Source organism: Lytechinus pictus, chromosome 3 (assembly GCF_037042905.1).
Source record: "Lytechinus pictus isolate F3 Inbred chromosome 3, Lp3.0, whole genome shotgun sequence".
NCBI classification, from domain to species: domain Eukaryota; kingdom Metazoa; phylum Echinodermata; class Echinoidea; order Temnopleuroida; family Toxopneustidae; genus Lytechinus; species Lytechinus pictus.
This window is the reverse complement of record NC_087247.1, coordinates 80841054-80867116: the sequence shown is the minus strand read 5'-3', so window position 1 is coordinate 80867116 and position 26063 is coordinate 80841054. Positions and strand designations below refer to the sequence as shown.

Below are 26063 nucleotides of genomic sequence, written 5' to 3'. Positions count from 1 at the left end.
TACCCCCGGGATATCAAATTTTAATAGTTTACGAAAGTAAACCATAACGGTTTTCTTTGTAAAATGATGATAATTACTACGGTCTTTTATGACTCCGAAAGTCATCAAAATTATAGTTTAACGAAACATTTTTAATAATTGATACCGAAACATACGAAATTTGACAAATTATATGCATAAATTAGAGATAGAATTTATCCAACTGTTAATAGGGGTCTGAAAACAACAAATACGAGTTCAGTTATGGATGGCCTGACGTGGTAGAATCTTTATCGATTAAATCATTTTACTATTTCAAAATGAATGGTTTTGTGGCGTTTTACCAACAGTTTTTATAGTTTCTTTGTATTACAATTATCATTGAATGCATTAATTATCCCACTTGTTTTGTGATGTAATTTCTATCTCTATGATTGATTACGTAAGATTATAATTTTTATAATTTCTAGGCACTTTTGCATGTCGTAGTCTACCCACGTGATGCCACTACGTCATTAAGAAAGAAGTTGACAGGTTCGGAGGTGTCATAAATATTTAGTGAGGTTGTTGTACCCGATCTTGGTAAAGAGGGCTTCGTGAAACGGTTAGCGGACAAGTAGCTCACTATCTCCGATTTAGTCAAGAAGTTAGACTTATGACGGTGTTGAGAAACGGGCCCCAGGAGCCGATTGCCCGAAAGGGTCTTTGCAAGAACCGTCTTTCGTGTCGCCCATTTATTATGATGCGCCATATGTGAAACGCATTTTAAATAAATTACCTGTAAATTAACACATTTCATTCATCCGTTAAAGTAAACAAAATCTTTGTTTATAAAATGATGTGATATATCATGAAATCGTATACAAATTGATTTAAATGCTAGCTAACAAATTTTATTTCTTTATCTTACATTTCAGAAATATCTCGCATACAGCGCATTTTAAAAGATGGGCGACACGAAAGACGGTCCTTGGAAAGACCCTTCGTGCAATCGGCCCCTGGGGAGCGTTTCATGAAAGGACTTGTCGGACGTTTTATCCGACAAGTCCCATTTTATCCGACAGTTACCATAGTAACAGTACCTCTCAGCCAATCAACATCAGAGAAAGATGTCAGATCTGACAACTTGTCGGATGAAAATGTTGATGAAACACTCCCCAGATCCCCATCCTCGGCCTCCGATCCGAGAGATATAATATATATGTAGTGACTGGTATTCAGACTAGCCTTTTGATTCTCGAGACTTGCTCGCTGTATGCCTGGACCTGGTAATTTTGCATCGATTTTCATTTTTGCAACGCAGTTTGCTGTTTGAGAGACGAAATTTATCGTTGAATGACTTGCACATGACTGTTCAATAAATAAAAACGATTCGAGACTTTTTTTGACGTATCTCAACCTGACTTTGTCATACCCTTTGCTTGGACAACTGCAGTCAATTGCGTGTATTTCTTTGTGTTTAGTCCCATGCATTCAATAATGTGGATTTTTTTCTTTTTTGATTAAATTTAAATGCAATCTTTGACTATTAAATAACGGTACAGTACGAATTCCATTCCTCCTTTCAGAATAGATGTGTATGCTGATTTCAATAAATGTGTACCGGTACGTATGCTTGTCTCGATGGTGATTGTGATAAAAAATATGGATGGACCTAATTTCAGTAGGCTAGGGCTAGGCACTCGAGTCCTACTCCTACTACCTAGTACCAATGAGGTCCAACATTACATGTATGGACCTCATAGGCGACATCAGTAGTATTTTTGGTTAGAAATCTCTGAGAACAGGATATTTATATATTATATCACAAGTACAAGCTATATTCCTTTCTCTTATTTAAATTATAATTTTATAGTGTAAATGCATCGTTAGCATTAGCAACAAAAAAAAATGAAAGAAATGAAGGGGAACTTACATTTTCACGGCTTTTTCCTGATTTTCTGGGCAGCTGCTCTTCTCTTCTGCTCGCGATCGAAGCTGATATGAAGATCACGTGATTCGCGTTCTCGTCAGCTGATCGGTTGGTTATTCTTTTCGTCAGACGTTAATAATATATTTTATAATGCTAGCATTCATCGCTAATTTAGGTGAAAGAGATTGAAGTTAAACAGCGCCAGGTCGGAATCATAATTATTTTGGAAGAGTGTATTTATACACTCGATCTCATACCTGACGTAGACGGCGCTATTCAACAAATGCACAATCTTCAATATAAAAAATAAAACAGAACGCCTTGAACACAGGCCAAAATGCCTAACGATTTCTCCGCGGCATTAACAACTATCGTAAAGGGCGCTCCATTTATCAATAAAGATGGATGCTAAGCTGTCTATGGCGACAAAATTTGCCGCAAATATTTACGAAGAATTGTGAGAAATGGTCTGAAAATGCAACAAAAGAACCGGTGAGTACCGATTAAACATTATCAATTTATTTAATAGAACATATTTAATGACTACAATGTAACAATTTCTAGATAATATTGCTTAGTTCTAAGCTAGGGCGGCCCAAATGCGCGTGAGTGGAGTCCCAGTTTATTAGCACGGGTAAGTATTGGGGTGTCGCCTAGAGTGGGGCTAGGGCTAGGGCGGCCCTACCGTAACTTAAATCACTCTAGGCGACACCCCAATATACTTATCCGTGTTAATATAAACTGGGACTCCACTCACGCGCATTTGGGCCGCCCTAGCTTAGAACTAAGCTTTGTTTTACTAAAAAATAAATATTCTTATGATTCAATAAATGTTACTTAATAAATTAGTACTGTTAAATCGGTACTCACCGGTTCTTTTCTTGAATTTTCTGGCAATTTCCCACGCTTCTGGCTTCAATTCTGCGACTGTTCCTGTCGCGGTAGACAGCTACATATGCAACTTTATTTATAAATGGAGCGCCCCTTACGAGAGTTGTTAATGCCGCGGAGAAATCGTTAGGCATTTTTGCCTGTGTTCAAGGCGTAGCTGTTCTATTTTTTTTTAATAGGTATGAGATCGAAATCACAGCGAACTCGTATTTACACTCTTCCATAATGATTCCGAAAGAGAGGCGCATCACCCCCACCCACATGGGCGCAAATCCCAGGGGGACATGTCCCCCTCACCCAAAATAGTCGGGGGCACATTATGAAATGCCCCTCTACTATTTTTGGTCTTTTAATTCAAAATCGAAATAAAACATGTATTTTGGAAGAGACGATCTTACTTTTGGGGTGCCCTTTTTTTTGGGGGGGGGGGCTTGTTTGCTTGTCAAATTTCTTTTGGTCAAGATGACCTTCTTTTAATTGGGGTGATAAACCTTTTTTTTTTTTGCTTGTCAAATTTTCCAGCCCCTAGTCCCCCTACCTTTGGGGAGAGATTTCCGCCCTTGCCTAACACTACTCTTGATATTGTTTGCGAATCTGCACGGGCGTCGGGGGCTGGGGGATGAGGAAAAGCGGTGAGACGAGAAAAAAATAAAAGGGAAAAGAGGACAGAAATAAAGTGAACGAAAGATAAATTAATGGAAAATAAAAGGGAGGAGAAAATAGTGAGAAAAGTGATGGGTAGGTCGAGATTTTATGTGCCCGTGCAAAAAGAAATGAGCAGAGGTTGAGATGTTGTCCGTTTGGGCAAATGTTTGTCTGTTTGTTGGACTGGCGCTTGTTGCAAAAATTATTAAGCTGATTGAATCAGGACTAAATGTTCCAACTGCTTCATGAGGATTTAGCGGTTGTAGGTATAAATCCGTATAAATCGCGCTCTAACGCTCTAAAACTGTGTTCCGGGCTGTGTTCTTAAAAGTTGTCCTTCATATTCATTTTCACAAAAGAATAAGTTTTCAATCAATTGTCTATAGTTATCCCGTTTATGATAAAAAAATACTTAGAAATTGGGTTAGGTTAGGGTTAAAAATTATCAGGGCACAAAATATATTTTTTCAGCTCGAGCGTCGAGCTGGCATTATTTGATCTGTGAGATTATGTTTTTAATGACATTCATTCTATTCACAGCAATATATTATTAAACATTGCCGCACGCGCTGCGCGCCGCATGAATTATAGATAGGTCTATACTTATCAGGTGAATGCTTTACCGCTTCACACTGATCATGCTGATACTGTTTTGTAAATTAAAGGGGAATTTCACCTTGATAAAAATATTGTAATAATAAGAAAAATAATTTCAAAATATCGGTGAAGGTGTTATTATTTTTTTTTAAATTGGAGTTAATAGAATTTCGAATGCTTGATTTGTGACGCCATAAACAAGCAGTTGCTCTATATTCTATGTAATATAAAATGCCAAAATTTCCCATTTTTAATGGTCCGTAATGACCCACTTTTTTTTTTGTGGAACGAGTAGGGGTATGAAGTTATCTATTGAAATACTGAATGTACAATAAAAGTCATTATCATGTATTTCTTGACATTTCATTTACTTTTTTTACCATAATTATCCTAAAGCTGCTCGCATAGGCCTACGCCGTCACAAATAATTTTTTTTAAAAATCTCACCTTTAATTTTTTTTTTGGGGTGGGGGATGGATTTTCCTCGAACGCATACCAATTTTTCAAATTATTTTTTTCTGCTATTTTCATAATAAACTTTAAATGAATTCACCTTTGCACTACTTAATTTTTTCAAAGACAAATTACATCTAGTCATCATCATCATCACCAACTTCATTCTCATCTTCATCACCACTACCACCATCATCATCATCACCGCCACCATCACCACCACCATCATCTTTACCAAGATAATTTTCATCATCATAATCTTTGCCATCATCGTCTTTCTTTTTTTCTTATTTTTTCCCCTTCCAGTTCTTTTTTAGAGGGGCACACCACCACGCCCCCTCACTGGATATCCGCCTCTAAATGTGTTTGATGTTGTATATAAGTTGGCGGATGCCTCATGAATTGAAATAACAGAGAAAATAAGGAAATGGAAAAAAGTAAGAAGAAACAGAAGGATGAGAAGAAAAAAAGAAAGCCAAACAAACAAGAAAAAACAATATCAAAATTTCGTAATAAAGTCTTCTACGTCAGTTTAATAATTATTTTTTTAATGAAATGAGAACATAAAAGAATTGAAACAAGTAAAAAGGGCTACATCATAGTTAAAAGAAATAGAGGGAAGCTCCGAGACAATAAAAAAGGGTAAAAAAATAAGAAAAGACTTTGAAACACTCACAACACGAGCATAATAAAAAAATTGGGAATAAGCTAGGTCAAGACGCTGAGGGACCCCCCCCCCCTCTCTGGTTATTTATCTATCAAACTCGCATTTACAAGAACTTCTTACTAATCAAAATGTTGCGAGCAAAAAGCACGAGCTAGCATTTTTTTTTAAATATTCAAAACTGATAGAGAGACACCTTTTAAACAATTCATGAAACATAATAATCATTCATTAGCTTAATCGAATCATTCGATTGCGAAAGGATCTGAGAATTTTGTGCTTTTAGGAATTCATTAGAAACATAAAATTGTATCACAACATTAAAATAAGACGGGGCGCAACGCATGAGCTAAAGCTTTATATACCAATACAAAATTTGGACATTTAAAATATTTTCGTAGTTATGAAAAAGATTGATATTTCATGAAAGCTCGAATCCCGAGGAGGAATATTTTTTATTAATTGACTTTTAAAAAGGCTGTTCTAAGCCCCATTTAATATTTGATTATAAGTCGAACAAAACAGTAAAAGCTGAAAAAATAAATTATTTTTTATTCCATCATTATTCTCTTTCTCTTTAACCCTGGTTCCTTTTTTTCTGGGGGGAGTATTTTGGTTTAAAAAAAGAGAGAAAAAAAGATAATTGCTGGCTTGTGGACGGTAGTGGTAGGGACACCCCCCCCCCCCCCCCGTAGTTATGCGTTACGCCAATATTGGACCAAATGATCCTACATGTCCAAGGCGAAACTTGTGCAATCAATTAAACGTTATTTAAAAAAAAATTAAAGCTTGCGCTGTTTAACTTCAATCTCTTTCACCCAAATTTACGATGAATGCTAGCGTTATGAAATATATAACTATCAACGTCTGGCGAAAAGAATAACCAACCGATCACCTGACGAGAACGCGTATCACGTGATCTGCATATCAGCTCCAATCGCGAGTCAGAAGTGAAGAGCAACTGCCAAGAAAATCAAGAAAAGGTCGTCAAAATGTAAGTTTCCCTTAATTTCTTTCATTTTTTGTTGTTGCTAACAATGCATTTACACACTAAAATTTAAATTTCAATAAAAGAAACGAATTATAGCTTCTACTTGTGATATAAATATAGAAATATCCTGTTCTCAAAGATTTCTAACACAAAATACTACTGATGTCGCCTATGAGGTCCATACATGTAATGTTTGGACCTCATTGGTACTAGGAGTGACTTAAATAAGGGCAATCAACCCGTTTGGAGAGTTTCCTCAAATATATATAAATATAGAATTTACCTGAATTTCAGACCCGTCTTATTTCCAAGAGCAAATGCTGGTTATTCTTTTTCCGTTATTTTTTTCTTCAACCAGTTGACTGTGTGCGCGGGCGATCAAATTATACGGCGACGGATTTTGGTACTAGTATTCAACCCGTCGGCACTAGTATTCAACCTAGCGATGAAAGATGGCCCTGTCTCTCAATCTGCCCTTGTCCCATCCGACTATGGACTAGACCATTTGAGATGAGACCAAACAGGGAATTAATTAAAGCCAGAGACTTACATAGATCTAGATCTAATTTAGCAATCTAAACCCTTTTGAGATTTGCTATCAATCCTCACTAGGTTGAATACTAGTACCATTCAGTGCAAAAGGCCATCGCCGCATAATTCGATCCTCCGCGCATACAGTCGACAGATTGACAAAGAAAATATCGACAACAGATTACCCTGGAAATAACAAAGGTATAAAATTAAGATAAATTCCCTATTTCTAAATATTTTGGGGAATATGTCAAAATCTTTGAATTATGCCGGGTTGAATACTAGTGCCCATACGGTAACGTGTCGTAACTGTTGGTGTAATTATAACTGTACCGGTAATTGTAATTTGTAAAGAACTTGTCTTGACTTGAGTAGATCTAACTAAGAGTAAGAGAGAAAACCTAACGTTACAGGAGAAGTCCCTCATTTCTGTACCTGATGTGATGTGATAGACCCTAGATCTATTATGTAGAAAAAGTTAACAAAGTTGGACTTCGACTAGAGGCGCTGCACAGTGACAGTGGGCCGCCGTGGCGAAACAAAAGTGCGCCAAAAGTCATTTTGGGCAATTTCAGATTTTTAATTTTTGTAAAGCCCAGCTGAAAGACAACACTCTAAAGAATACTTCAGCAAAATATTTCACTCCGGAATGTGCATAGAGGTTGTTAATTTCCTACCTCAAATCGTAAAATGTGACATTTTGCGAAATGCCGCGTATATGACAACCTAGTTGAAAAACGGCCATTTCACAGGAGGTTTTTCATTCCTACATGTACATGATCATGTAGGAATCTGAAATGGCTCCCACATAATCCTGATATATCATTTTTTTTTGTGAAAGGGTTCAAAGTAGATAAAAGACACCATTCAGGTGGTTTATAGGATAATTGTTCCTCGAAATATGCTGATAATCCATGGTTTTTGCATTTAAATTAGAAACGTTTAGATTTCTGTGGATTTCTGTCTAAAATCTATCAACATTTTCACTGATAGCTAAGCTTTAAGATACCAAATTTAGCTGCCTGTTTTTATGTTAGAGCCGATTTTACTTGACAAATCACCCCCAAAACGGTCATTTTTATAGCAGTCATCGCAGCGCACCATATGGGGTGTACATTGCTGTTCATTTTTGCACGGTAAGGTTGATTCCCCTTCAATTCCATGAAAATGACATGAATTCCGGGCATGATGTAAAACAAAATGAAGGTTGATAACACATAAGGGCTACCCACCCCTCTTCCAGATATAAAATTGCTTGTAGAATCATTTCAGCCCAAAACCCCCCTTATAGTGATACATTCGTTGTGTTATAATACTCTGCGTTTCGACCCAAGTCTACACAGCTTGATAAAGCACGGTTAATATGTTCAGATTTTAAAGTATTTTTTTATTTTATGATCATGTCGATGCCATAACATTATTTTCAGGATCTCATACACACTTTTTAGTCATGTGAGAAGCATAAACCAACATTCACTCAGGTAAACCTTCCACTAACACATAACACAAAGTTTATATACTACACATTGCTTAGCGTAATTTGTCTTTTCACAGATAGGTTTTAAGTAGCCAATCAAAATTTAGTATCAAGAAGGTGTCATATCAGCTTTAAATTATGTTCAGTCGATTCTACGCCCCAAATTACCCCTAATCAAAATGTTAAAGTAAAAGTATAACACGGAATGTAATTTTAGCGCACTTTCAACTCCTTCTGGCCCACTGTGCACTGGTCAGAAAATCCAATTACAGCCCAGGGACACAAGAAATCTAGGAAAGTTCATTCACCTGTCATGAGTGCCGGCGCCAATCAAGTGTGCTCGTCAATGTAAACATATCAGGCTTCATAACAAGATTACTGGAAGACGTCAAGTCATGAATTAAATAGACGGTGAACTTGGGGGAATTTATTGAGGTCACTGTCCACTGAATCTATTTTTAGTATGCTGTATCCCTTAATTGCCGTCTATGTCCCGCAGGGGTAAGTGAAAAAAAAACTCCCAATAAACAAGGACAATCTCAACTTACATGTAAGTTAGACTGGAGTTAGACCGAAAGCTTCGGTCTCTGTTATATTGGTTGTTCCGCTGAACTCTGTTGGCTCCACTCACCAATTACAGAGAACAAAGTTTTAACTCAATCTGTGCAGTGTGCAGGGACTTAATGGCCATATGTTTATGTATTAAGTTTGGATAAACCAGCGAAGTGGGAGTCGCGTGACAGCGGAAGTAAGTCACTTTTTTTTCTTTATAAGCTTATTTTTCCCCGTTTTGGAGCATTTCAGGCCAAAATGGAATAATACTCTTTGTTTTGGTCCAGTTCTTTTTATATATTTTTATGAAATAAAGACAAAAATCAATGAGCCCCATCGGGGGGATTTTGCATTTTTAACCCCCTAATGGCTGTCTGTGTACGAGGAGAAATTAAAAAAAAAAAGTTTAAAAACTCCTCGAAACAAACAGCTGCCAGCCGTCTAGACTGGAGTCTACTTTTTCTATTTTTCTTTGGTAGAATCTAATTTTTTTTTACTGCATTCAATACAATGTAATGTAATCTATGTTAAATTTGTCCTGTTATGCTCAGCCACCATTAACTCTGGCAGACCAACGTCATGACCAGGCAAATGAATGTTAAATTAATCTAGCATGGCTACACCCGGTAGGCCTAGGATTCTAAACTGCTAACGTTAGATCTAGTGAATTTCTTTTACTGACAAAAATTCACCTTTTTTCAGGTTGAATGTTACATTTTGATTTCCCAGTCACAGGAAACTAGTAGTAGGCCCCTGTATTCTGTAGTGTTAAGATTCAAACACTTCTTTTTTTTTTTTACTTTTTGTTCGTAGTGTCTATTGCCTGTGCAATTTTCACCTCCAAATGATGTTGGTAAATTTTTTAAAACCAAACTAAGGCAAAATAATTGTTTTCTCTCCCATTTCCTTTCCCCCTTTTTTGCAGTGAAAGAGAAGATTTGTAGAAAACTCATCAAGAAATTATGGATCTAACTGAGGGGTCAACTTCTCAATCTCTGATGTCAGCATCATCAGGGACTGGAGGCCTCTTTAATATTACTGGATTTGAAGAAGATGTTTCTAAAGATGACTCACAACTGTCAGTAGAGGGCAGGTAAACAGCTTTTTGTATCTTGAATGTTGCCTTTTTATCAAAATGTAATCAAAATTATTACACATGGTTTCCTCCAAAGTTCAAGGTTATGATATAACCTTGTCCTCTGTTCTAAACTATTAAAGGACTCTGTGTGTGGAGAAATGAGGTTGGCAATGTTTGGCTTATTTTCTCTTGTTCTTTGGGACAAATGCTTGATTTTTGTTTCACACTGTCAGTTTCCAATACAGCTATTCATCATATAACTTTGCTATAAAGTTTTTTTGTTTTCTAAATCAAAAATAGAGATTATTTAGCGAAAATTCAGTCCAAGTTTACTTTCCACCGGTAGAGGGCACACTAAAAAAATACTCAAAATTAAAGGTTTGGAGTGCTCTGGTGAATAAAGAAAATAATTAATCCCCCCAAGTTATAATGAAAAAAAAACCCCAACCCACACAACTGTATGGAACTGAGTATATTTAGTTACAAAAATGATTTTCAAGAATTGTTTAAATGTGTGTTGTATGCTGCATATATACCGGTATCTACTGTAGATTCACCACATGCAGGGTGGTTTAACTCAGCATGTGGTTTCCTTTATTGAGAAGAAAAGTGTCTGACCTTCGCATAGATGGTACTAAACTTTAGTTACATGTACATGTAGGTCTGGATATGATATTGTGGCTAAACTCAAGTAGTTGCAATGAACATTGATTTGGAGAGAAAGTCATTTAAATCAATATTCATTATCATTCATATGATCATAATATGTTCTGACATAGTTATTGCAAGACTATTGACATGAAATAAATTACCTTGAAGTATAAGACAGATAAGCACATATGGACACAAGCATAGATCACCACTCAGAAAAAGGCTTCTCAAATGAAAGAAAACTTTACGTTATATTTGATAATTATTGAAATGATAGTTTGATCAGTTTTGATAATTTATACAGTGAGTATACATTGTATATAAAAAAGTTTTCACTCTGAAATAATCCTGAAAAATGATACATTTGTATCCTGATTCCTGAAGCCTTTTCCACATTTATACATTAGTATATGCCTCTTTAATAAGCCAATGACAATATGACTGATGATAAATCTTTCTGCTTGAGTAAACACCACTCACTTTTTTAAAGTTTGTGAAAAGTGATTGCGTAAAAATAAAAGTAGACTTTAGTCTTGAAGAGCACATGGGTTTTAGATAAGAAGATTGATTTAAAGATAGCTTTTTCCTTTGTAATTTGTTTCCTTTCCAAAACACTTCCTCGAGTGCCAATGCGCCTCCCACACACACCTAGACCACCATGATTATATGTGCTTTACATGTAGAAGTGATTTGCATGAAATGGCTTACATGTAGGCTTGATTTTTCTTAGATTTTATTAATTGTCATGCCTTGGAAAATATGGAGAAATAAGTATTAAATGACAAAATTTAATAAAAAACATAATTGTTCTGGAGATGTATGAAATAAACTTTTGTTTGCATTGATTTGTTTCATTTTATATGTATATCCTGGGATCCAGCTGGCACAGACAAAATGACCCCCCAAAATGATAAATGTACAGTATGGTCAGTTTGTTTTCCCCCTTTCCACTGTCAAAATGAGCATTTTTTGCGCATACCGATTTCTGTGAGCTTTCAAAAAATCTACAGTGCTCACTGAAGCATAATATTCCATTGAAAATTTAACTTTTAAGAGATAGATGAGACCAAACCCCACAAATGTATATCTCCACGTTGTATCTTTTTCAATTCCTGTGAATTTTTCAAAGTGTAATTTCTGTGGTAATTTGTAGGATTCTGTTTAAATTTGTTTTATAATGATCATATTTAGAATTTGTAATTAAGTTCTCCTATACTAAAAAGGGACATAAAAAACTACAGCAATGACAATTTTTGTAAATGGTGTTATAACTTAACTCTTGGAATTAACCCCCCCTGTATTTTATCATCATTAGAGTATAATTAATGTAAATTATGATATTTTATTCCTTCCAGCTTTAATGAATCTAATACACCTGATGTGAGTGCTTCACTGGACCAATCTCTGAGTAACCCACAAATAATTACAGATATATCTCAAGGTGAGAAGAAAATCTAAAATAGTAAAGTCATCTTTTGTCTTTCTTTGTTCATAAAAGGCCATAAGCAAGTTATTACAGATATACATGTATCTCAGGGTAAGAAGACATAGATCAGTCTTTTCCTTTTTTTTGTTCATTAAAGTTGGTGTACATGACCTAAATATTGGTATTTATTATGTTGTATTGAATATAGTGGGACATGCACTATACTGAAGAGCTCTGTAGTTGTGTGCTATTTTTCTTGATTTCATTATGAGTTAGAGAAATCTACATGTAACAGCACTATAGTAAAATGGTACATTGAATAAATTTAGTAGATGCCTACTATTACATGTAAGGTTATAAGAACAAGGATAAATTACTGGGCTCTATCTAATAGATTAGAAATTTATGATTTCACTAAACTAAGATTTGTTGTTTTCTTCAAAAGTTGAGATATTGCAGCAGGATACGCCATCACAAGAAGCAGTCGAAATCAATAAAGATTCTGAGGTGAGTGCATAATGTTGTATTTTGGATTCATTTATTGCTTATATTTCTGTTTATTTTTGTCTCAGATATCAATATTATATTTTCAGTTGTGAGACATTTAATTTTCTTTGTTATCGTTGTATTTACTGTGTCAATACCATAATGAGAATTCAGTATTATTGTATTTAAGTCTGTAATGCAATCCTAATGAAGTACTTTTATTACCCTAAACCAAATCATCATATCATAATATTAATTGGATGCATGATTATAAGTTAAAAAAAAACATTGAATGTTAGTAGTCTAGAATGAGAATCCTATCAATAAGACTATATTTTTAAAAGGATTTTTATTTTCAAAAGATATATATGTAACTTAAGAGTAGCAAGCAAAGAGTTTCAAAAGTGTAGGACTGCTACAAACATATTTTTATTTTCTTTTTAATTACTGCAAATGTGATCTCGGGAGGTAATTAACAATTCCTTTAAAGAAACATCAGTGCAGAAATTGTTAAGAAATGTCTTTGTTTTGTCAATTTAATTTCTATAGGAAATGTGATTAGTATTCCACCCCAAAATAGATAAGTATTGATGATTTAGATTCTCTTTTTTTCACTCCAGGCAGCTGCTAAAGGAAAAGGTGGCTGGCCTAAAGGCAAGAAGCGTAAAGTGAAGCCTCTTAGAGATCACAATGCTCCAAGAGCACCTCATACTGGGTATGTTAGATTCTTGAAGGAGGGTCAAGAGAAGATACGAGCTGAGAACCCTACTATGAGCTTTGCTGAAATCACTAAACTCTTGGCTGGACAATGGTCCAAGATGTCTGCTGCAGAGAAACAGGTAATATAATACCACAATTCTAATATTTGATCAATCTCTGTACATAGACAAGTCTTGTGGTTTTCATTTCAGTACCACTCTGATATGCCAATACTAGCAACAAAAAAATCAGACCTATCTGTTAGAGACTCATTGTGCTATAACATTCATTCTCTAATTACATTTTCATAGACCTATCTGTTAGAGACTGTCATTGTGCTATAACATTCATTCTCTAATTACATTTTCATAGACCTATCTGTTAGAGACTCATTGTGCTACATGTATAACATTCATTATCTAATTACATTTTCATAGACCTATCTGTTAGAGACTGTCATTGTGCTATAACATGCATTCTACCCCAGCCAGCAGGCTCCATTTACATCATGTTAATGGTTAGGTACATAAGAAGACACATTAATTTTTTTCCATTAAATTATTAAATTTAACTCTAAAACAGGTTGAGGGGATGTTGTGACCTTCCTGCTGTGCATTTTTTTTTTTCGGCGCTTGCAACATGTAACTTTCACTTTCAAATATTGCATATCTTTCAAGACCATATTTGCAATGCCCAAGTACACGGTTGCAAGTGATTTGGGAGTGATGTGATCTAGTGACATAACACCTCTACAACACAAGAAGGTAGATAAGATATGAAGAGTACACATCCAGATGAAACAAAATTAGATAGGCAATTCCATGAAATAAAATACTTTTTGATATGTCAGACACCCAAATTTATCAATTTTTACCCTTTATGAACTGTGCAAGCCTCAATAATTTTAGAGCATTACACCTTTTCATATGAATTATGAACTTGATAGAAATCATTTCAGGAAGGGTCACATATATTGGAATTACCCATAAATACTTACAAGAAAGAATATTTACTAGATATATGTTTCTTTAATATTCTAATTGAATTTGATGTTTTATTGTAGCGATACCTAGATGAAGCAGATAGAGATAAAGAGAGGTACGCTAAAGAGCTTCAGCAGTACCAACAGACTGAAGCTTTTAAAGCTTTCTCTAGGAAACAAGAAGAACGAAAGCTTAGGAATGAACTGATTGAGGCAGAAGAAGCTCAAACTAATGGTTCTGCTATGGAGGTAAGTGAAATAGAAAACTGTTCAGGATTGATACAATTGCAAGCGGATAAAGACTTTGATTTGTGTTTGTACCCCATGTAATTATTAATTCAACTATTGAATAGAGAATGAGGATACGTTGGGGTGTTTCACAAAGGTTGCAAGGAGGAACAGCCTCATCATGTCTCATCAGTCAGGTCAACCAGAATTAAGCTTCATTTTCTCTCTCAATATTCACACATGATACAGGTTATTTGTTTCAGTTTAACAATCACAAGACCTGTTTAGAGTCCAGGACTTATGATTGTTCAGAACTTTAGTAACCTGAAGTAAATGACTATTCGGCTATTCCGATTATTTACATTTGTTGGTTGCTTTAATCCTGAATAAAAGTACCAACACACACCTCATATTTTACATATAATCTTATTGATGAATATACAGTAGTCTGCATCATGTAAGCTTGATTGTTATATCCTGTACATACCTGAGAATTTACGTGTGATTTTTTAGTCAGAATTAATATTTTTGTGAAACATCCCAAGATAATTCAAATAATGTCATTCTTGGCTTCTTTTAATTCAGATGTCAGTAGATACATTAGAGAATAATTTCAACTCATATTGTTAAGTCCATCGGTGTTGGTAAAATAAGATGTCTATGTGTCAATGTGAGGAAGGTCTCCTACCTTAACAATTTGTGTTTGACCTTGAAATCTTTTCTGGATTTGTTGTAGTAGAAATAATCTTTTTTTACAAATCATATGGAAATAACATTCATATATCATTAGTAAAAGATTGTTAGCTCTGAAGTTGCAACACACCATGATGTTTAATTAGTAGTAAACCTTTGTGGGCCACCTTTTCTTTGCTGAAGTATTTATTGGAAGATATTTGCCTAGTTTAAATGAGACACATTTTTTCTTAGTTTTGGTTTGTCAAAAATAAAAAAATGGACCCAACTCAATGGACCAACCCAAATTCAAAACTAGATTTGTTAAATATCAAGTATGTTGCGTGAGTGAGTATGTGCACTTTGCAAGTAATTTCATTCAGACACGCAAAGCCGAGAAACACTTTGTGTACAATGTCAATGGGAACAAAAAGCAATGGACCAATCAAAGTTGTGCAAAGTTTCTGTAAAATTATAGAGTTTATCCCTTAAAAAAAAAGTTATTTGAGAGTTTATAGTTGCAATGCACATAACACAGTGGCAAATTGCCTATTGACTTTGTTCAATAGATAGCCAAGCCTGGTAGACCGCTTATTGGTTTAGCATGCATGCTTACAATGTTTTTATTCATAAATTGGCTTGTGATCGTGGCTGGATGCGGTCAGGTAATAAGTAAAATCTATGTCACCTGCTGTGGTGAATGCTACGTTATCTGTTTGGTGCAATTTGACACTGCATAAGTAGGGTGACGGATGTCTTCATATCTGAAGAACATAAAGAATTTCGCATTTTGATGGATCACCTCTTAACAAACCTCAAAACAAAAACAAAATCAATTTTTATCTCTCCTGTAACAGTTTGTTGATGAAAACAGAGAAGAAATCCCAGGATTTGATATTCCTATCTTCACTGAAGAATTCCTCAACTATAATAAAGGTAAATGATAGGGTTACTGAAGACTCATTCCCTTTAAAAGATAACCAATTCCAGTATACTAGGGGTTTAAGGTTGGTTTTATCAGTTTGAGCTTCTAATTCATGCAATTCAATAGCATAGAAGTGATAATTCCTGAAAGCCCTGTGATTAATTCGTAATGACATTTTCAACTTTAGGAGAGACAATTTCAGTAAGTATGAGGTAAAATATGGGTTAATCAGTTCAAGCTTGTGATTCATATAAATATAAGAATGCTTCGAGAAGTAATTAAAGTTGGCATGTAGATGAAGAATGTACATTTTACTAAATGGTTCTCTTTCTGCAAACTACATCTTGATATTTGGTTGAAAGGGAAGTGTCTTTCGTTGAGCCGTTAGAGATAATATAAAGACCAAGCCCAGTTTTGTTAGATCTCAAATATGGATTTAAATGGAAAATGACTGAACACAATGCCTTGTTGGTCAATAGCAAAACAAAGGCAATTCTCTTCAAGATGATAGAATAATTAAACTAGATACAAAATTAAGCTGGGTGTATTATTTTGTTTTCTACATGTGATATGTGTTGTGAATTCAGTGTTTGAATGAGGGAAGTCTTCCCGCAAAGATAGTGTAACATGCTAAATGGGATTGCATACCCAGATGGTGAGGTCAATTGTCCTAGTGAGAATTGTTACACCCAAATCATTTGAATTTCAGGAGATCATGAGCTTAATGCGGTAGTTGAAACATGGAGAGTTAAAACTACCTGTATATTGAGACAAATTCAGACTAATGGTTTATTTCTATTAATGGGGAAGTTCATTCTGGTTTGAAAAACAAAATAAACATTAATGAGGATTTGGCAAAATCCAAAGTTTAACGGTTATTCGATTTTGATGTTTCGGTTTTGTGACATCACATGCAAGCAGCTCCCCATTTTTCATGTGAAATAAATTCTATCAAAGGGATACTCTAGGCTGAAAATATATCTAAATAAATAATAGTAATATTCACAGAGCAAAATGCTTAAAATTTCATAAAAATCTGTTATCATAAAACAGTCTGCTCATTGAATATTCATGAAGACATGCCTAGAACTGTTTTACCGGAATAATGCAAATCTTTAGAATGCCAAGCTTTGTTCTACGTTGTCCAATGTTGATCAAATTTGCAGTGTTTTGTTTGTCTTATTTGTCTTTATCTGTTCAAATATTAATATTTTCAATCTAGAGTACCCCTTTATGAAATTTTGTCATAAATTGAAATGATTTTAGTCATGCTTTCATTATGACATCAGATGCATTTTTAATTCCCAATTCTAGAAGAAAAATATTTTCAGTTATCAAGAACTCTTAAAAGAGGGCAATTTATGGAAATTATATTACATGACTTATTGGACGACTGCTCGCAGATAACATAATAATTCAAATCTTTCAAAATTTATAACTCTCTTATGTTGTAATGGATTATCGTCACCAATGTATTTCTCTATTTTTTCTGCTTTAATTAAAACACCTTTATCGTTATAAAGTGAGCTTCCCCTTTAATTTTGTACTAGACATGAAGTTTAAACTATAATTTTGTAGATTTGTGATGTCCTAGTTATTTATCAATTAAACTCTCAAAAGAGTACTTCTTACTACCAATAAAATATCAAAACTAATTGGAATGCCTTTATATGAGGAGGGTTATATTTTGGTTTCTTGTTTGTCTATAGAAGTGATTAAATAATTTTATTGCACAGCAAATGAGAATTGGTTTAAGTTTATATTTTGATATATTTCAGATTCTCAGAATTCACCCGTAGAAGTCATTAAATAATACACATTTGATTTGTTCCACAGCAAGAGAGAATGAGCTAAGACAGCTTAGAAAGTCTACAACGGAGTATGAGGAACAGAATGCTATCTTGCAGAAGCACATTGATAAGATGAAGGAAGCTATTGATAAGCTAGAAACAGAGACAGTACAACAACGTAATACTAACATGGCACTACAAAGTCACCTTCAGCAACTCCGAGCCACACTCACAGCTAGTTTTGCTGGGGTTCCATTGCCAGGTAGGGTAACCAATCAGAGGTGTTGATACTACTATTATATTGCACGCTGGATAATCTATGAAGGTTTGTATGATGGTACAGATATCGAGGTTTTAAGGTTCACCATGTTATTCTTAAAAAGGACTGTTGGATGGTGGAGTGATAGATATGAAAATAAAAATTGATAGAAAGATGAGAGTGAGAAGTATCTTTTGTGATAGAAGGTATAGTCCTTTAAAGAACTGTAGACCTGATGTGATTGATGAGATAAGAAGTCCTGGCAGTGATGAGTAGATGAGTAGCAATGATTAGGTGAGCAGTGGAAAGTAGAAGCAATGAGGCGTTTCGACATTCCGGGTAGCTTGAGTGTCCATTAATACCTCATGTCTAGAATTTAATTTATAATCAATTGAATATAGGCAAATGTGAATTTAGCTTCCCTTTTCAGCTTCGATCCTTGCTCCTGTCCAATATGAGAAAACAAGTCTTTGCATTTTTTTGTTGTATGCAGGTTCTAATGAAGTTCCTTCATTAACTACAGTTGATTCCTACATGACCAAACTTCATCAACTAATTATGGATTCACCACAGAATGAAAACCTAATCTCAAATGTCAGAGAGATAGTCAATAGATTGGATCTTCATGGGTAAGCTTTCAAATATAAAATTATAATCTTAATGGGTAAGCTTTAAAATATAGAATTATAATCTTCATGGGTAAGCTTTCAAATATAGAATTATAATCTTTCATGGGTAAGCTTTCAAATATAGAATTATAATCTTCTTGGGTAAGCTTTTAAATATAGAATTATAAGCTCCATGGGTAAGCTTTCAAATATAGAATTATAATCTTCTTGGGTAAGCTTTCAAATATAGAATTATAATCTTTCATGGGTAAGCTTTCAAATATAGAATTAAAATGTGAAATGTAGTTGCCATCACAAAAGCTAATTTCTTTGGTTAAATCCATTTTCTCCTTTTTATCTCCTTTTTGGTGCCGCTTTTCCGACGGCAGCGGCGTCAACATCAAATCTTAACAAATGGTTAAGTTTTTGAAATAACAGCATAACTTAAAAAGTATATGGAACTTGTCCATGAAACTTGGACATAAGGTTCAACAAGTATTACTGAATATCCTGCCTGAGTTTCAGGTCCTCTGACTAAGGTCAAAGGTCTTTAGGGTCCATGAACTATCTTAACCTAAGGTTTTTGAAATGTCATCGTAACTAAGAAATTATATGGACCTAGATCATGATCAAATAATGATAATTTTCTTTTACATAACGCTTTATCAATCTGCGACTGCTCAAAGCATTTCACAATTATTATTACCCAGTCACTGGATTCATAACTTTTTAGCGGCCTGTTAGGCGCACACTTGCTAAACCAACCACGATGAGGGTTGTTTCCTACTGGTACCCAATTAGCACCTGGGTGAGAGTGGCAAAGTGTGGATTGACGCCTTGCCTTGCCATGGTGGGATTCGAACACACCACCCTCTGATTATAAGGCGAAAGTCAGAAATGCTACATCACGGCGCTTCCACATACTTTTAGGCCTTCAAGTGCTACAAAATAAATGCTCAACCTAAATTGCGTTTATCTAAAAAAAAAAAAAAAAAATTGTCCGCAGTAACTCTGCCGGAATGGTTCATAAAATGGTGATGTACGAGTCCTTATAAGACTATGAAAACAGAAACCCAATGTAAGTCTTACATTTCTCTTACTTTCTTTCTCAACTAATAGGGATGTGGATCCAAAGTTATGACCATCACAGGCCAGCCCCTTTCGTACTCTGTAACCAGTAGCAGCTTTATATCATTCAAAATGATCAGCCTTGTTGCAGGAAATACAGAAGGCATCAAGCATCTTTGATGACCCACCTTATGTACTTATTGATAATGGAATTCAGTTTATCCCTACAGGCCTTGTACATGGACCACCCACCTAGTTCTGGTGGACAATTGATTAAATCATCAAAATATGTGATCTTCTTCACTGTTGAAACATGGAATAACACTGAACATCATTTATATATGAATGGAAGGAAACCCTCTTAGTACAAATGTTTGGATTCATACAATGGATCATAAGATGTCATCACCCCCAAACTAAAATTTCATTTTGCTGCATGTCTACAAACTGTTAATATTGAAAATATTTCTAAATGCGTGTCACCTTTCCTAAAGAATCATTAGGATAAAGGTATGTATTCTGGATAATGTACATGTTACCAATGGAGGATGAGAATTTCTTTGCTGCTTTGTACTGCTCTCATCGATATATTGCCCATGGATCTTTTGCTTCACTACTAAACTTTTACATAGTTTACCTGTCTAGCTTGGATACAAAGAAAGTGGATTATCAACTAACCTCATTTTGTGTAACAAATGCATACTGCATGTAGCCTGTAAAGCAGAGGGCAGGGTGTTTTACATAGAGTTAAATTAGACTTGAAGCCAACGTTACTGGGGCAGGGTGCATACTTAAGCCCACTGACAACTACCGTTTAGTGTGTACCTATTGAGCATTATATGACAAATTGGATAATCTTTCACATATGCATCTACTTTTGTGCTTCTGTAAATCCATTTTCACACTTTGGAATCAACCCAAAAATGTTTTATTGGCATTTATTCATGTACTGTGTATCCAGGTTAATTTCAGAGAAGATGAGATACGTGATTAATAATGTCACATGACTTGAGAAGCTCATGGAATCAACACTTTGTACTCAATTTGTTCACATATTTACACTTTCATGTTAAATGCACGTATTATAATAATCAACAATAACCAAAATGGTAATTGCCATTTAAAGTGGACTATAAAAAAATACAGCTTGATGCAGCAAGTGATTATTATTCATGTGTAAGTATATTTCTGCTGTATATTCTGCAAATTGTATATATGTTGTTGTATATACTTAAAAGTTTGGTGCCACTTTATGCCACTAAATCTATTCTTTAAAAGCCAAGTCCACCCCCAATAGCAAAACGAAATCAAACAAGTGTAATATTGACAATATAATCAAATTCAGATGTAGAATTAGGAAGTTATGAAATTTTAAAGTTTTGCTAAATTTTACAAATTATGAAATATTACATGTAATATTAGATATTTCAATTTTAAAGCTCAGGTAAAGCTCTTCACCGATTCATTTTTCAACACGTATCATTGGAGGAAAAATAAAAATGATTTATATTTCAAATGATAAAATATTAAAAATTTAGTGATATCATTGGCTCCCTCATTCCATAATGACAATGTGTATATAACTATTGTGTAAACATACACAAAATTGAAAATGTCATGACTCTTATTATAGATTCAATTTTGATGAAATCTTCTGTGTTATGCTTCTTCAGTTTTCCTATAGTCTACTTATTCAAATCAAACTATGGTTGGGGTAGACTTGACTTTAAGCCAGGTATACAATAGAAACCTTCAGCACCATTGAGCAGCTTTATCTGTATCTTGTATTGCCTAGCCTTTCCTCCTCTTTCACTCACTGAAATGTTCCCATAAAGTCTGATTAAACATATCATTAATTCGGTTCACAAATTTGTAGACATGTGTTCAGTAGTATCCCATTTACAAGCCCTGGTCAATATTCACTTAGCTATCTCATTTTATAGGAAACAGCAAACATATATGCATTGAAAATTGTATTGATATGGATTGGTAAAAACAAGCAAAGCACTGAATGGAAATTCCTTTGAAATGAGATGAGAGAAATACTAGGATTTGCATTATTTGAATGATATGTATGTAGTTGTATGATTATGCAATGGAGAACTTGAATTAATCCAATGCCACCAATACTATGACTGTTAATGCTATTTGGATTGGCTTCAATGCCCCTCCCATTAACCTTGAAAAATTATTGTGCTGTAATGTAAAAATATGCCCTATAGATAAGTGGCCTTGCCTTTAATATCAAATTTAAGACCTGGCAATGAGTGAGCTGATACTGTTTAATGCCAGTGCATATTAAGTCAACTATCCACAATTTGAATAATCATCTAACTGAGAGCATTATTTCAGACCAGAATATACAAAATATGTTTTAATAACATCTCCCAAGTCAGTTGATTTCAGGATTATATTAACTCAGGATCTTTACTCATGGTATGTATGCACATGTACATAGGTTTATGAGTAATGCTATCCAATCACACTGGTATCATATATGAATTGTGTATTATTATTGATATCTAGAAATAAACATTTTACTCTTGTAACAAACTGAAGATTTGATTTGAGCACTGCCAAGTTCACTTGATAGTTTATGTAAGAAGTGGTGACTGAAATGTATTTTGAATTCATGTTAGTTAGTTGACACATGACAATCTATGATCAAATTGGGGAAATTTTTTTTTATATACAATACAATCTTGTTTTCATGTTTTCTAAAATCCTTCAATAAAGTTTGTGTATTTTTTTTACTTGTACTTTCATGTTGAAAATAAGCCAGCATGAACAATAAAGACTGAGTATGTATACATTTTCTATGTACAAGTTTACATGTGTTCAATTATGAACTGATACTGAAATTCATTTGATCCATCAAAATTGTTTGAGTCTAAGGCCCAAGATACACGTGCATCAGGTTTCAAGCCTCTCCCAATGTTAGCTTTGAAGCTGCCTTCACATCTGCAACATTGGTGGTGATAACACATACGTTGAAAGTGGACTGACACATAGCCAGCCTCACGTTGCCTATTCACATGACACCTGACTTTTAACTTTGAAAGGTTTGCATTGCCAAGAAGAAGAGTGTATTGGGTGTCACGGTACACCATGTGATCTTTTGTGGGCATATATAAGTCCTGAAAAAGACCACCCAAACTCGACGTATTCATTCTCCCGAAGACAAGAACACACTTGTCAAAACGTCGAGTTTGGGTAGTCAGGACCAACATAAGCCTATGATGGTGAAACCCACTACACTCTTCATGTCAACATTTTCTAATGTTCACTAGCAATAACTATTGTTTGTTATTTCTCGTTCAGTGGTCAAGCCAGCCCAAGTCCACTTGGGGGTGATACAAATACCAATTACTGGACTGACGCAGCCCTCAAACCAGATGGTCTCAGTCCTGCTTTCAAAATAAAGAGGTGATGCACAGAAGTAGAGCTGCCTCCGATTCCGACATAAGTCCACTTTCGGCATATGTGTATCACCACCCAAAGACTGTAAACAAGTGTTTTAGGCATTACTTGTATTGCAATGTCTAGCAATCAGCAGCCTATTAAGAAAAGCTTTAAAGGGGAATCTATAATTTATAAGGAAAAGAAAAATCAGACAAGTTGATAGGTGAAAGTTTGAACAATAAGAAAGTTATGAATTTTTAAAAGTTATAAATATTGGTAATCACTATACCCATGGAGACTTCAAATTGGCCGCATATGGGAAGTCATAGTGATGTAAGACAAGGACTACTCTTCCATGTACTCCAATACATATTATGGCTAAAATGTCATTTTCCCCAAAAGTTTTATTTCAAATTATATTTTTCTTTCATGAGGACATAAAACAATATACTACCTGGGTTATATTTAGATTACTGCCCCAGGGGAGTGGGTACTTAGGAGAAAACCACAAATCCCTGATAATAAAGTACATGCCCCTTGTCATAATTTACTCACTCAGTTGCCAATTTGAAATCTACATAGTATTAGTGATCTCTATTTTAAAGCAGCTATAACTTTCTTATTGCTTGTCCGATTTCTTTCAAACTTTCACCATTCTGTTTAATTTATTTTTCTCCTTCCCAACACAACATTTTATAGCCAAGGCTGGATTCCCCTTTAAAATAACTTCATTGAAAACAAGTAAAATGAGTGTACAAATCATTCAATAAAGAGAAAACTTTGATGCAATATATTGATAATCCTGTTTCCAATTTCAAATGTGAACTATAATTGCATTCATGTTGAGATGGTTTGGTAATAAATGCTCATTTTATTGCAAACATAAATGTAGCATTTTGGTATCTAAGTAAGTGTATTGTACAACTGGAGTTTTTACAGTAAAAAAGATTTTCTTTCCTTGTGCATAAAACTTTCCAACTACTTTTCAGAATATAAATGTACATTTAGTTCTCTATAATTTTCAGATGGGTTTTGAACTGTTATCATATAAATCCACTTTCATTCCATGCATTATTTAAGTAAATTAAATGGGGAAGATTTAACTTTTTTTATGTGTTAGTGAATGGCAACTCCATGCACCAGAGGGACATCTTGTATTTTGCCGACATACTGTTGATGCATACATGTACCTCTACTTTGAGTCTCTTCACACATTACTATATTACCCACCTATTTTTATTGTTGCCTGTTGAATCAAAGATCCATGTTGATGTACGATACTTAAATGTATTATTTGTTTAGTTGCTTGTCATGTAAAGTACCATTGCTTTAGTTTTTAGCAAGCTTATATATTATTTCATGTTGTACAAATGTTCAGTATTAAAATGCCAAAGTGCAGTATGACTGCTTTGAATTAATGACTGAATTGCCTTTATTTTCTAACATTTTACTGTTTATATATCAACTTGAGCCTTTTTGCTTTAAAATACATTTCCTGTTTTTAAGATTTTTTTTTGCTGTGGAAGAAAAAAAACTAATAGGAGTTATTGATATCACGTAATAATTTTCATATTCTCATTTATCTGAAGTCAACTATAACCAAAATACATTAGTTATTCTTGCAATTTCTATACTATGACACAGACTTACTCATTTGCTTTAACTTCACATCTTGCTTGCATCCTCATCGTCACGGATCACAGAGCTAGGGTCTAGGGTCTTTCAAAGGGGAAGGGAAAAAACCAACTTTTTTTAATGTTTTGGGTTGAAAAGTACAAACCATCTTTTTTGTAAGTATTTTGTTTCATCATGTTTTTTCATGAACACCAAGTTTAATGAAATGCTATCCCTCTGTTGCCTTTTTGTGATTGACTGATATTCACATATCTTTATTGCTGCTAGTGAGTACATCATTCACCCCTATACCCAATTGTGATCGACTAATATTCACATATTTTTCTTGCTGCTAGTGAGTACATCATTCACCCCTATACCCAATTGTGATTGACTGATATTCACATATTTTTCTAGCTGCTAGTGAGTACATCATTCACCCCTATACCCAATTGTGATTGACTGATATTCACATATTTATCTTGCTGCTAGTGAGTACATCATTCACCCCTATACCCAATTGTGATTGACTGATATTCACATATTTTTCTTGCTGCTAGTGAGTACATCATTCACCCCTATACCCAATTGTGATCGACTGATATTCACATATTTTTCTAGCTGCTAGTGAGTACATCATTCACCCCTATACCCAATTGTGATTGACTGATATTCACATATTTTTCTAGCTGCTAGTGAGTACATCATTCACCCCTATACCCAATTGTGATCGACTGATATTCACATATTTTTCTTGCTGCTAGTGAGTACATCATTCACCCCTATACCCAATTGTGATTGACTGATATTCACATATTTTTCTTGCTGCTAGTGAGTACATCATTCACCCCTATACCCAATTGTGATCGACTGATATTCACATATTTTTCTTGCTGCTAGTGAGTACATCATTCACCCCGATACCCAATTGTGATTGATATTCACATATTTTTCTAGCTGCTAGTGAGTACAACATTCACCCCTATACCCAATTGTGATTGACTGATATTCACATATTTTTCTAGCTGCTAGTGAGTACATCATTCACCCCTATACCCAATTGTGATTGACTGATATTCACATATTTTTCTAGCTGCTAGTGAGTACATCATTCACCCCTATACCCAATTGTGATTGACTGATATTCACATATTTTTCTTGCTGCTAGTGAGTACATTATTCACCCCGATACCCAATTGTGATTGACTGATATTCACATATTTTTCTAGCTGCTAGTGAGTACATCATTCACCCCTATACCCAATTGTGATCGACTGATATTCACATATTTTTCTTGCTGCTAGTGAGTACATCATTCACCCCTATACCCAATTGTGATTGACTGATATTCACATATTTTTCTTGCTGCTAGTGAGTACATCATTCACCCCTATACCCAATTGTGATCGACTGATATTCACATATTTTTCTTGCTGCTAGTGAGTACATCATTCACCCCTATACCCAATTGTGATTGATATTC

General features: G+C 34.6%; 1 protein-coding gene across 1 annotated transcript; it reads left to right on the top strand.

Annotated features, from left to right (window-relative positions):
- Positions 1-916: 916 nt before the first annotated feature.
- On the top strand, positions 917-24380 carry LOC129256633 (high mobility group protein 20A-like). The gene is made up of 10 exons (XM_054894792.2): positions 917-1247; positions 9618-9785; positions 11777-11862; positions 12293-12354; positions 12954-13172; positions 14096-14263; positions 15772-15850; positions 17676-17891; positions 18382-18517; positions 19616-24380. The coding sequence occupies exons 2-10, from the start codon at positions 9655-9657 to the stop codon at positions 19635-19637; spliced, it is 1119 nt and encodes a 372-aa protein (XP_054750767.1). The 5' UTR covers positions 917-1247; positions 9618-9654; the 3' UTR covers positions 19638-24380.
- The last annotated feature ends 1683 nt before the right edge of the window (positions 24381-26063 follow it).